The sequence below is a fragment of the Silene latifolia genome, unplaced genomic scaffold (genome assembly GCF_048544455.1).
Source record: "Silene latifolia isolate original U9 population unplaced genomic scaffold, ASM4854445v1 scaffold_710, whole genome shotgun sequence".
Taxonomy (NCBI): domain Eukaryota; kingdom Viridiplantae; phylum Streptophyta; class Magnoliopsida; order Caryophyllales; family Caryophyllaceae; genus Silene; species Silene latifolia.
In genome coordinates this window covers 4,056-17,730 of record NW_027413620.1, presented here as the reverse complement: position 1 = coordinate 17,730, position 13,675 = coordinate 4,056, and the positions used below count along the sequence as shown (strand labels likewise).

Here is a 13,675-nt window from a genome sequence, read left to right as displayed (position 1 = left end):
GCTCTACTTTTCTAAACCGACTATATATGCGAAAAAATGGAAAGAAAGGACATATAAATCGTTATGTATAACAATGAAAAAGACTCGAACCAAGCATATACTTTAAAACATCAATTTACTAACATATAATGCCAGTATGTAAAATAAATAATATTAAACGGAGTAATTATGTAATTCACATCATCCCGTGAGTAATATAGTATCAATGATTATGTAAATCTAATGCATTTGTGTTGTTTTAATTGCATTAAATCACAAAAAAAGAAGAAATAAAAACACATCATTCGAACTTTGTATCAAAATAAATAAGAGTAAGAACTAAAGCGTCTTTAATTAGGTAGAAGGCAAATCGTTACGAACAAAAAACAATTAAACTAACAATGATTCAATGAAGCAAGTATAGTACGGACTACGGAGTATACAAAACTACAAACACCAATACAACTGATTGAACTCAAAGCTACCATTGATTATATGAGAAATTTTTTACGTAAATTAGCACATCCTTAATTGTATTTGATTTGGTGTAGGTATCTAACAATAATCTCATAGTTTATGTAAAAGAGATCCATGTCTTAACCATAAACTTAAAAGGTACAAAAGACCTAAATCAAACCGGTAATGCTATAAGAAAAACTCGAGTAATTTTACAAATTAACACTAACTAAAACGAAATAAGCTAAAAATAAGAAGGGAGAACTAATCAATTAAGTACAGAATACCGCCTCCGCAAGGTGATGAGTCTTCGACCTTCCATCGGGTCAAAACTGCTCCACCAATCGGACCGCTCCTCTTCGTACCCGTCGCTGAATACCTTCTCGTCAGATTATGGTTTTATTATTGTATATATGCTTGCTTAATTAGGGTAGAAGGAGACGGGTATTAGTTATATACATATAGGGCTCTGAACTTGTCTAAAAAAATATATAAGGGTCAGAATTATCGTATAATTACACGGTGGATTAGTTACATTCTTTTCCTTACTAATATATCTCCATCTTTTAGGGATCATGTAAAATCGATAGATAATTCCAATCATGACTCCAACTTCTCAAATACTAATTACCTTGTAATACTTTCAAAAGTGCTATATTGAATGTATTGGACGAATGTAAGCATTGTATAAACTATAAGAAAATTCTTGATTTTTAGATGAGAATCGCACAACAAAGAGAGTGATAGAGACATTCTTGAATTTGAGAGCTACTCAATATTTACCTTCCTAAATATTAGGCAAAGAAAACATCTTATTCATTAAAGCAACAACCACAGTGCTGAGTTGTCGCCCTGTGGTTGAAAGTTCATTATCTTATTTTATTTTTAAAAGGTGGCCCACAATTGTCTCCCACGTTCTGCTATTAATTTTTTTACAGGATGAATTTTTATACTCCGTCCAAGAAGAACTTTGTGTAGTACAATATGTGATTGTTTGAATACAATGGAAATTAAAAATAGGAAGTAATAATCAATATACTAATTATTAACAATGAAGTGAGAAAATTAAAAGTTTTGTCATCCAAACATGTGAGTTTTATACAGATCTACAAAATGAAAACATTTTCAATTCAAAAGTACAATTTGAAATTATACATTGTGAATCCAATAAAACAAAAATTAACAGGAAAAAATAAAGTAATATGCTCATAAATTCATAATAACCAATTACTTATTTAAAATAAAAAAAAGACCAGAAAATTGTTGAAATCAAAACACTAAAAGAAAATTAGAAATAAATTGAAATTAATAATAATACTAAACACTTGAACATGAGAAACGAGGAAAAAAATGAACAAAATACTTAAAAAATTGAAATTAATCAAAAATAAACAAAAATTGTTTGTAAAAAAATTCATGGATGGATTAAAAATTGAAAAGGTGAAAATAGTTTACCTTCTTTATTGAGATGTTGATGGATAGATTAAAAATATTGACACTTTATATTCTTTATTTTTGAAATTAGGGAGAGGTTTGCAACTTTTGGGGGTTTAGAAGACAAGAGAGGTAGTAGTGACGGCTGCTTGAAAATTGGAAAGTAATTAAATTAAGGCTATGAGATCTATAGCAAGACTAGCTGAATAGACATCGAATAATCGATCTGCCAAACCCAAAGAACAAATGTCGAGTACTCAACAAATGTGTCTAACAAGTAACAATGTACACTTTCGCATGGCCCAACATTAGTTATAGAAAAATGGAAAGGCAATAAAATACATCATTTTTCTAAGGCAATAAAATACACACAGATTCTCATTTGTGACGGATAATATAATGTGACGGGTCAAATAAAACTTACATGCTAAAATAAATACAAGTCATTTGTAGTTTCCTTATAAATTCTCCTTTTTATCTTATCTATCCATACGAGTGATACTTAACCCCGTAAGTGAGACCTACTGATAAATACATCAGTTCAATTTACATGAGAATGTCCGTTTGATCAACCGTCATAATTTTAAGTCGGCTTTTCATCAATCTTTAGGGTTAAATGAATAGTGTTTTGATCGACGAGTGAAATAGACATCCCGAATTAGTTATGAGATAACTTTATTTAATAATTCCTTCATTACAATTTTATTATACCCTTTTTATTTCCAAGCTTTACCTAAGAGTATTGTCGTCTTTCTCTAAATTTGGTGAAGAAAAATAGATGAACATACACTAGCCTCTAGATAATTAAGTATATAGTCTCCCCCACGATAATATTATCTCAAGATTCTCTAATTTAAAGAGTTTAACGGATGATTCAACATTTTTTCTTGAATTTTTTCTAAATAGAGGGAGTAATAAAGCCGGAAACAAGCGGACTTATACTTTTTCACCAATTAATAGAGTATGCTACCAGTTGTATTACAGTTGGTGGTTAGAATCCAAGCTATGTACTAAAGTTTTCAAGTTTTGCTTTAATGAAATCGAGCTATAATTTAAAGTTTTTGAACTGACACACTTAAAAATAAAAAAAAAATATAAACTTTTAACAAGCTCAGGAAAATTACACATAAGTTTGGATAAACGTATAGTGTTTATACAATGTTTATTATACAACTGGAGGTATAGTAGTATTTACGCTTTTTCACGGGGTTTACACAAAGTACACTAACTAACTTATTCACAAAGAGGGTTTGAGTTGAAGTAGTATCCTATTTATTAAACGAACAACCACGGAGCTGAGGTGTCGCTCTGTGGTTAAAAGTCAATAAGTCAAAGCACCTTTTTTTCTTTCCTGATTTTTAGGAGTCACGTTCTATAGACTAATTAATTACACAGTATTGTTATTGTTATTCAAGAAGCAAAGGCTAAACTTTTGCAAAATTTACAATTCACAATGATTTATTTATTTTGGTCATTAATGAACTTCATTGATAATAAACTATTTAAAATCTTTATTTAAAAAAATAAATGACATAAAAATAAAAAAAATAGCAAAACCAACAAACGAAAAATTTCAGTGCTGCAATGTAAAAATTTGCAGTTTGCAATGAATGTAAAAAGTTTAATATTTAGATCACAAATGTAAAATCTCTACTGTAAATTTTAAAAATATAATTGACTAAGAAAAGTGAAACAAATGGTATAAGAATTAAGAAATAGAGGAAAATATAGAAATATAACAAAAAACATCAGTAAATATTTATAACTACTATTAATTTCAAAAAATAAAAAGAATACCACAAATTTGTATAACCATAACCATATTAATAGCAGTATACTGAAATTAACTTAACTAATTTATATTATCTTCAGCGAAATCCGCCATCTACCGTAGTACTCCGCCGTTATTCGCTTAGAAAGGGAGTAATAATTAGGAAGAGAAGATAAATATTTAGTGAGTTGGTGATAGCAAGGAATTGGAGAGTAGATGGAGGGATGAAGATGGTGGGGGACTAATGAGAAATGAGTGATGAGCTTTTGAGGTTTTGATTTTCCATCGTGCGTGTGTACACAAATTAGGGGCGTTTGTTTCGCGCGTGGGTATGAGTTTGGAATCAGGAATCATACTTGGGTGGTATGGGGTTGGAACTCCATTCCTCATTCCAGGTGTTTGTTTCAATTCATGGTGGTACGGGTTTCAAACTCAATTAAGACTATAATATGTAAAATATAATATTTTAAATCATATTTTTTAATATTATAAAATCATGAAAATAAATGTTTAATCAATAACTATATAAAAGTTCATTTACAATATAGCCATAATTTTTATTTTCACATTTTTTTTTGTTTTAATTTGATACCCATAGGTATCAATCTGATACCAACGCCCCTCCTTGGGTATGAGAAACCCATACCTCATGGGTTTGAGGTATGGGTATAAAACTCTTATGTTTGCTAAACAAACATTTGGTATGAGTTTGACTCATTCCAAACCCATACCTCATACCTTTTGTGTTTGAATCAAACAATCCCTTAAACAACTAAATATAAGCAACTGGACGAGATCCTAACTAAACGTTTGAGATTGGTGATTTATGAGAGAGTTGTGAGCGAGATAAAAAGTGTTTTTATGAGTTTCGTTATAATCGTAAATTGTGGAGTATGGAGGCTCACAAATTGTTAGGGTAGGGTTTATACTTTCTTATACGGGTTCTGTTTATTGGTTATTGTGTTTATGGCCATGCTACTCAAATTACATGTGTTAGGAGGCCTATAAATTAATTGAGCCTTAAGCTTTGTATTGTATTATATTTTTATACTCCCTCCCATTCAATATTTTATTCCCTTTGTTTGTGGGCACGGGTATTAAGAAGAGAAATAAAATAAGAGTAAAAGAGTTGAGTGGGTTTTGGTGATAGGAGAGAGGAATAAATAATTAGAAGTTAAATAATGAATAGTGAGCCCAAAGCATTAAGGAAATAATAAAATATGAGTAAAAGAGTTGGGTGGGGTTTGATGGTAAGAGATAGGGATGACTAAAATAAGAGTAAAGTTTCCAAAATAAGAAAGGGAAAAAATCAATAATCCGTTTTAAGAAATAGGGAAAAAAATATAGAATATGAGGGAATATAAAGGCTTTGAATTAACAGCAAGTCTTCTTTAAGACGGGTCAAATACTATCATATGATGATAATAAAGACAATTTTTTTTTGGCATTTCTAGGCAACAAATGGGGTGATTTGGTATATATTTGACCCCTCTTAAGTTTAAGACGGATATTGCCCGTATTAAATGAGAATTTGTGCTAAATTAAATGCAATGTATAAAATGTTACAAAAAATTTAGAATAAAACAGTCTTACCCTATGAAAACGGTCATAATTTAGAAAAAAAATCATTCATTTATTGTTATTATTATTACTAAAAAAGTTTTTTAATAAAGGTGGATCATTCATACATTGTGAGACCGTCTTACACAAGAATTACTAAGAACGTAAAAACTTTGTACTTTCATAAAAGTGAATTAAATAGTTACCCTTATAAAAGTTATATCTTACAAACTTTTTATATAATTTTTTTATTTAATGAGATTTCTTAAGTATGTGATTGAATATTTAACAATTTGATTATATGGATTTAAATGTGCACGGGTCAAAAGGACATATCATACTATATACTAAGAGGTTGTTTGGTTGCCTTCCCAATTCATAGGAATTGGAAAATCATGGGAAGTATCTAAATGAAGGTTTGTTTGGTTGCCCAATTCATGGGAAGTGGAACTTCCTATGGAACTCCAATTCCTACATAATGTAGGAAGTCACTTACCTAGCCCCCCCTAGGTAAGTGAGAGTTCCCACATGAATTCAAGTTTCCACATCCAACCAAACAAGATTTCTACAATTCACATGATTTTCAATTTCACATGAATTTAATCTTCCCGGGAATTCTATCTTCTCATGGTGAACCAAACGACTCCTAAAAAAAAAGCCATATATCTACTACATGAGGACATATCGTACAATTGGTACTCATTTAATTGATCTTAACGTATCATTTATGTTAATTGCAAATAATTTTTTAATTCAAATCTAAAGTCTTAATTATAACTTTATAACTCAATTAAATTTGTTAAACAAAAAAGTGGGTGATTTAACTGCTTTACTTTTAAATTTTATGTTTGCACCAAAAAAGAAACTTTAAAATTTTATGTATAAAGATAATAAAATTTAGAGGAGATGATTAATTAGTGAGTATACAATTAATCTAAAATATTTACATCTTGTAGCAACAAATTTTTAAAAAGCAAACCTGTGCAATTTGCACGGGTTTAAAACTATGTCAAACATGTTCCCTATTAATTGTATACTCACTAATAAATTATTCGTTTAAAATGTACATGGGCATTGTGTCGATAATAACAAAATATTTTATCAAAAGTAGTGTGTTTTTCAACGACAATAAATAAGAGCCAAGGAAAGTCCCTAGCACATGTTGGGCTTTATTTTCCAAGGTTGGTGTTTACGCACGGCCAGGCTCTATGTCGCAAGAGTCACAGGCAAAAAGAGATTGAAGATTCTAATTTGCGATAATGATAAATGCGGGTCCAATAGAACAAATAACGTAGTGCATAAAGAAGTTTTTGAGAAGCTATAGTTAACCCCAATAACAATTTTTTGTTGTATTTATTTCTTTCCAATTTGTCTACTTTTGTTAACTCTTCAAATTTTCGAGAATTTATTTCTCAGTATTTCTTTCGAATTCGAAATTGATATTACCGTTAAAGAGCATATCCTATTAACAACCCCACTACTTCAACCAATAACAACAATCCCGTGCAATTTGCACGGGTATAAAACTAGTACTACATCCAAAATAAGTACACAGACCCTACATAAAGGTTAGTGAAATTACCGATAATAAATAAAACATAAATATTTGTATAAGGCGATTTTTGCACAAATTCATCGTAAAACAGGATTTTTTAGCAACACACTTTTACCCACTAATTAGATTCTGTTGAAATCCGTTTTACAATTATATTAGTGTAAAACCGCTTACACAAGACTAACTAAAAAGAAAAATATCATTAGCAAACTAAAATAGATGTAAATCCAATGATGTAGGGGAACCGACCTTAATAGCTTTATTGATGTGGGCAACAAGGCAGAAACATCCTGTAATCAAACAAACAAACTTGTAGGAGATAATCAAAGAAGTAGAACCATTAATAAGGTATATCGAACATTTAAATAAATAAAAAAGACTCCATGTAAACAATATAAAACAAAAACATAGAAGAAAACTTTAAAATATGCCTAAAAAAATTCACATCAAAAAAATAAAAAGTCATGCTTTATATAAAAGAAATTTAATCTTGATCACAACAATGTCATAGTTTTATACAAACGCAAAGCAATCGTTACTTATCAGAGAAGTATTTAATTTTTTACTTTAATATGGGATAGTAGCTGTTATAGGTTAAACTAATTTATTTATTTTCTTTATTTATTTTGTTTTGGTGTTGACAGAGAAACTCCCTACCGACAACAATGTGGGGAATCTCCTTGAAGATCGAAGAATTTAATGGGTTGACCCCTCCCAAGTTTGGCTTTTTCATTCGCAAGTGTCAGGAATCGAACCCCCGACCACTTGTTTAAGAGATGAGAGCCCTTACCACTCACACCAGCCAACTTTGGTTCTTTATTTATTTTGTGATGAGGTAGTTTCCGAAAATTGGAGTCTCGAAAGTCATTCGTAAAAGTTGGATTCTCTATAATCGCTCGAAAAAAGCTTCCTTTATTAATATAGATAGATAGATAGATAGATAGATAGATATACTCCCTCTGTCCCGGTCATTTGTTGTCCTTTTTCATTTTGGGTATCTCAGTCATTTGTTGTCCTTTCTATTTTAAGAATAAATTTGATGAGTAATTTGATCATTCACACCCAATTTATTCCACTTGTCATTAGTAATTAGCCCCCTACCATTTTCTTGGTCTTTGTGCCAAAATCAAAGGATAATAAATGACCGGGACGGGGGTGTATAAGATAAATGACATAAAGGATAACCGAATGCCAAGAACCTGATTACAAATTTACAATCTCACAAAATCATTCAAACAACCAAAGATCTTTGTATTCTCTACAATGGCGGCCATGACAAATTCACTCTACACTTGCTCTTCCACTCTCATCAAACCTCTTAAACCCCAACTTCCTCCCTCTTCACCTTCTTCGCTTCAATTCGGCCTCACCCTAAAAAACCCAATTAATTCATACTTTAAAACCCTAAAAAATTCATCAATTTCAGCAGTTTCAACCCCAATTGCTGAAACTTCCTCACAAAATTCATCCTATAAACCCTCAAAAACTCTTCCTTTTCGAGTCGGTCACGGTTTTGATCTTCATCGATTGGAGCCGGGTTATCCTTTGATTATTGGTGGCATCAATATTCCCCATGATCGTGGCTGTGAAGCTCACTCTGATGGTATTATTTCGATTTTTTCTACAATTTTTTGGTATTTTATTTTGTTTTTAATTTGGATTTCCCGTCTTTTTTAGCTAATTCTTTCTGAGTTTTTGTTTCAAGTTTTGTTCTTTTGGTTGTTCGTTCTTCATTTTACTATTGAATTTATAAAAATCGGGCAGTACATTTCAATTCATCCCTCGATCCCCTATAGGTCCGTTATGGTATAACTATCTCGTGATAGATTATGATTGAATAAAGCAAAATAGCTCACTAAACTGGTTGCGCTTCGTTTTACTGTGAAGTAGTTGATGGCCTAGATGCGGTTCTCGACCTAATTTTCATATTGGGTCAGTTGGAAACGACTCTTTGTTTTGCTAACACAGAGGTAGTACATCTTTGACCCTCTAACCAACAATTCGGGGGCACCCATGAGGCACTGAGGAAATGTTGTTGTGCCAATTCAGTCAATAAAAGGTACAACACGAAAGGCATTTGCCTTTTGAGTTTCGATTACATTGGATTTTCAAGCTGAAACCTTGGGAGTTGGGTAAAATTCAGGTTTTTTTTTTTTTTTTTTTTTTGCAACTTTATCCGAATTTTGGAATTTAGTTGAGTTCTTTGTTTGGAGATTTGAAGTGGGTGTTCTCGATTCTGTACGGAAAATTACTTTTCTCTGAAATTTTGAGGTTACCTAATTGTCTCTCAATTTTGTTTTGCCCAAATCATTTATTTAGGGGATGTGCTGCTGCATTGTGTGGTAGATGCAATATTAGGAGCGTTGGGGCTACCAGATATAGGACAGCTTTTTCCAGATAATGATCCGAAGTGGAAGGGTGCCGATTCGTCTGTTTTCCTCAAAGAAGCAGTGAGTGTTTCACATCTCTTTGCATTTGAATACTTTCTTCTACTCATATTATGTTGAAGTGTGTGTTTTAATATATTGTTAGTTCTTCATGATAGCATCTTTCAAAAAGTATGCAATAGTTCTTGATGGTTGTAACAACACTACATTACTAACTTGTACGGAGCATATCAAGTTATTTGATTGGTGGTGGTTTTTTATTGTTCAGTAAATTAAGGTTTGTTTATGAGAAGTTAGGAAAATTTGATTCCTTGCTCTAGTTGGGGTACCATTTGTAAAGGAAACCATTGTTGTATTAGAGATGAATAAACCCCTGAAATAAAGCCGCAGTTTGTAAGTCGCCATTACTAGTGTGTGATGTCAGAGCTGGCCACTCTTGTTTGGTAAGATGATCCCGTGCTTAGGAATGTATATTTGGGTTTTCGTGGGGATTTGTAGGTCACTTTTGCGAGTCTGAGATGATATTTGCAAATTTCATTAGTAGAGCGAAATACTTACTGTTCTCTGATTTTAGAAAATACTAAACGAAGTGACTCACTAAAGTGTCTTACTACACTTTTTGAGGTTCTATTCTGTAAGGTAGCTCTTGGTCGATGCAATTTGCGATACAACCTTCATCAAGGTCATCTAGAACCAACAACATCAGGGCCTTAATTCCAAAATGATTTGGGGTCGGCTGACATGAGTCATCTAGAAACAACCTCTTGAAAAAAAGAGCAAGGTTGCCTGATATAGATCAGTAGTAGATCTTGAAAAAAAAGGTTAGGGACTCAAGAGATTAACATCTCGACCACTGTAGCAACTCATTTTTCAAGTGGACATCAGCTTGAAATGGCTACAGGAAAAATAGCAAAAGAAAAACCAACCAGATCTGCTTATGGTGATGATGATTTGATATTGATGTCTTCCCTTTGGTTCTCTTAACGTTTTTGTTAAAGATGTCTAAAATCGATAATTTGGACACCTGAAAATTGTTGCCCTTTTAAGGATATTACATAGAAGTACATTTTGGAACTCATATTAATGGCTGAAATCTACAATGAAAGCATCACCAGATAAGACTCATAAGAGCAGTCCCTCTTAGTTACAAAACGAGCTTTAGAACCTTATCTCAAGGGCTCCTGAAATGGTGGGGTGATGGGATTGGATGTATGGAGCCTTACACCTATCTATGTTAACAACACAAAAGCTTATTTTCCGATGGACACAACGAAAATTGCTTCAAGAATTGCATCGAACAAGTAAAATCAGAGGCTTTTTGCCTTTTTCTTGCACAACCAGACCCAAAGAAGAGCAAGTCAGTCTTACCCATCAGCTACAACCTACAGAACAAGCTTTATTCTTAATGTATTCTTTGTTCCCATGGCTATGTGAGCTTATGCATCAACTATGTCTTAACAGGTGAGATTAATGGACGAGGCAGGGTACGAGTTGGGTAACTTAGACGCGACTTTAATTCTTCAAAGACCAAAACTAAGTCCACACAAAGAGGTAATGAAGGCCAACTTGGCTGCCCTTCTCGGAGCAGACATGTCTATTGTTAACATCAAAGCGAAAACCCATGAAAAGGTCGATAGTCTCGGAGAAAATAGAAGTATTGCAGCTCATACTGTGGTTCTATTGATGAAGAAGTGAATGACAAAGCTATAGATAAACCCCATTCAACATTTATTTAAGGATGAAAACTATAGAAAAAGTACCCATTCAACATGTAAGACTGAAAATTAAAGAGAAAACGACGGTTAGTCGTCTTGTATGAGACTGTTGTACAATCAACGTCATTGTATTAGTGTCCTCTAATATTTACAACGAAAAACGCTGGAGCTGTCAGTTAAAATGACCTCAATGATAATCATCTGTTTAATTCTACTTCAAGGTTGATTGCTGATATTTCTTGGAAGCTCATCCCTTTCTTACAAAAAAATCCAAATTAAAGGTCCAAACTTCTTGAATATTTCAAACTTTTGATCGGGTATTCCCAACTCCTCCAAACTTATTCATCTCTGAAACCAGTGATTGGGTATTCCCGACTCCTCCAATGATAGAACCCAAGGTTGCGACTTTAAATTGAGATTATTCTCATTTACATATTTTCAGTACTTCAAGTGTTTCTGTTAGATAAGTGTTCATGTCTTCAAGTTTCTGTAGAAGATAGTCTTTAGTCTATGCTACCACATCTTTCAGCTGCTGTAGCGGCAAGTCCATTGGAGTCTTCACTCAAGAGTTCAAAATCCGTCTGCATCATAGTGGCCATTGGCTCTTTCCACACTGAGAAAGCGTGTTCTGCTCATTCATCTTAATTTAAGTACTTTTCATAATAATTATTTATCAAGGTACAGCCATGACATATCTCAAGAATAACATCGTAGCAGTTTGTTTGTCGGAGTTCTTATCCAATAATTCCAAACCTTAACTACTTGAAATATTATACATTTGGCAATTGGCAGTCGGTCAATATCAAGCTTACATATTACTAAATAGATTACAATATTAATTAGTGTATATATTTTATAAATGACTCCCAATTAATTACAAAAAAAAAAATACGGACAGTAACGACAGTGACAATCTAGTTGGTAATAATTGAGCAAAATGAACTCGAAACTCTGCTTTCACCTCGTAGCTCAGCAAATAACGCAAGAGTTGGGGTTTTCTTCTATACTGTGGACACTATAGTACATGGGAGGGTGATTCGGTTGCGAGTATTGATAATGGTGGGGGTACGGATATGGATAGGGGTAGGGATACGGCGGGCATACTGGTACTGGTTTTTTATCACCGTCTTTTTTGTCACCGTCTTTTTTGTCACCATCTTTTTTATCACCGTCCTTTTTATCACCGTCTTTCTCAGCACCGTCTTTCTTATCTCCGTCTTTTTTATCACCGTCTTTCTTCTCTTCCTTGGGAGGCCCAACGGTTAAAATTTGTGCATTCCATTGTTTTCTTAATTTACCTACAACAGCAACCGGATCAACCTCCCCAATCACAGTCATTTTACTTTCTTTGATGTCCACTTCAAGTGAATTAATTCCTGCATTATTTTCAGTAAGCAACAAATTTTCGATCAGTATACAAGTCGTATGATCTCATCTCATCTTCGAATACTGACATCATATCTCACTTTAATAAACATAATCTTATGCAAAAATAACCAAATGTAGCTAATTATTCAATACTTTGTACGGCGTACAATCTAGCTTCTTTACTACGGTTATTTGGTGTAAAGGGAGTCACTACAACAACTTCGATTCAATGACATATGATGTTTACGATTTTCAAATCAGAACATGAATACCAAGTCATATGCACTTTTTTTTTTTTACCAAATACTCCCTCCGTTCCCGGTCAATTATTGTCATTTGGTTTTGGCACAAAGACCAAGGAAAGGGGAGATGGTCAATTACTAAATGACAAGTGGAATAAATTGAGTATGAATGATCAAATTACTCATCAAATTCATTCTAGATGGTTCGAATCCTCTCTTTTCGAGTGTTTTGGCTTCCACTCTTACTAAAAATGGAAAGATGTCAAAAACAGGGGAATGAAAGAAAGAGCACCTGCAAGGGAAGACACTGCTTTCAAAGCCTTTTGCTTGTCCTTATCATCATGGATGTTCAATTTCACCACCACTTTCTACACAAACATTTCATTAACACAAAAACCATCATTACTCAAAATAACAATCCAATTTCTTACAAAGGACTATGTATCACATTAGCGCGACTGGCCCGTGTATGAATTTGAATTAGTTGGTTAGTGAACCGCCGGAGAAAGGTAGTAGGCTGTGGGGATAACATGTTGTTCCAATACTGAATGTCTGGAACCATTGGCGGAGACGGGATTTGAAGTTAGACGGTCTATGGGGCCAAGAAATCATTAAGACCATGAAGAAAGCAATTTAAATGTATTACCACCAATGTTAATTTGTATTAATATATGTATCTAGATATATAAATTATTAATTTATACTGGAGAAATTGTATGGAAATTTACATTACCAACAAAATAACATTAAGATATGATAGATGATCACATCAATATAATAAGTAAAGAATAGTAGTAATCACCTTAATTTCCATGGATATGATTTGCTAATGAAATGTTGACCTTGCAAAGCTTAAGAAACCCGAAAATGTAGTGGTGATATCACGAAATGACTATGAAATTTATTTGTAATTTAACACAAAGTGTAAGAGAGAAAGATGACTTTATAATATATGAAGGATGACTTGGAATTTTCCACATAAGAGAAACATCTTGACAAGTTCCTTGTATTGCAAGGTTCACTATACAGGGTCCCACTCTATATAAATTTAACTAAGCCAACTCCTTCAACATATGGTGTCCTTTTGTATTTGGCTATTTTGTAGTTGAAAAAGTCTTGCTTCATACTATTCCTATTTAGTTATGTACTTATGTTGGTGATTTTGGTATATGTAATTGGGGTTTAGTCCCCCACAATATATCGTGGGT

General features: G+C 32.8%; 2 protein-coding genes across 2 annotated transcripts; one reads left to right on the top strand and one right to left on the bottom strand.

Moving 5' to 3' along the window:
* The first annotated feature begins 7,919 nt into the window (after positions 1-7,919).
* Positions 7,920-11,087, top strand: LOC141640118 (2-C-methyl-D-erythritol 2,4-cyclodiphosphate synthase, chloroplastic). The gene is made up of 3 exons (XM_074449020.1): positions 7,920-8,358; positions 9,075-9,205; positions 10,604-11,087. The coding sequence occupies exons 1-3, from the start codon at positions 8,019-8,021 to the stop codon at positions 10,835-10,837; spliced, it is 705 nt and encodes a 234-aa protein (XP_074305121.1). The 5' UTR covers positions 7,920-8,018; the 3' UTR covers positions 10,838-11,087.
* A 515-nt stretch (positions 11,088-11,602) lies between these two features.
* LOC141640119 (heavy metal-associated isoprenylated plant protein 39-like) lies at positions 11,603-13,422 on the bottom strand. Its single transcript, XM_074449021.1, has 3 exons — positions 13,270-13,422; positions 12,760-12,835; positions 11,603-12,233 (listed from the first exon to the last, which is right to left on the bottom strand). The coding sequence occupies exons 1-3, from the start codon at positions 13,279-13,281 to the stop codon at positions 11,827-11,829; spliced, it is 495 nt and encodes a 164-aa protein (XP_074305122.1). The 5' UTR covers positions 13,282-13,422; the 3' UTR covers positions 11,603-11,826.
* Positions 13,423-13,675: the final 253 nt, after the last annotated feature.

Coding starts and splice junctions, on each gene's coding strand:
- LOC141640118 (XM_074449020.1), top strand. CDS start 8,019: ATGGCGGCCATGACAAATTCACTCTACACTTGCTCTTCCACTCTCATC. Junction 8,359..9,074: donor CTGTGAAGCTCACTCTGATG/GTATTATTTCGA, acceptor TCATTTATTTAG/GGGATGTGCTGCTGCATTGT. Junction 9,206..10,603: donor CTGTTTTCCTCAAAGAAGCA/GTGAGTGTTTCA, acceptor ATGTCTTAACAG/GTGAGATTAATGGACGAGGC.
- LOC141640119 (XM_074449021.1), bottom strand. Junction 12,234..12,759: donor AGCAGTGTCTTCCCTTGCAG/GTGCTCTTTCTT, acceptor AAAATAATGCAG/GAATTAATTCACTTGAAGTG.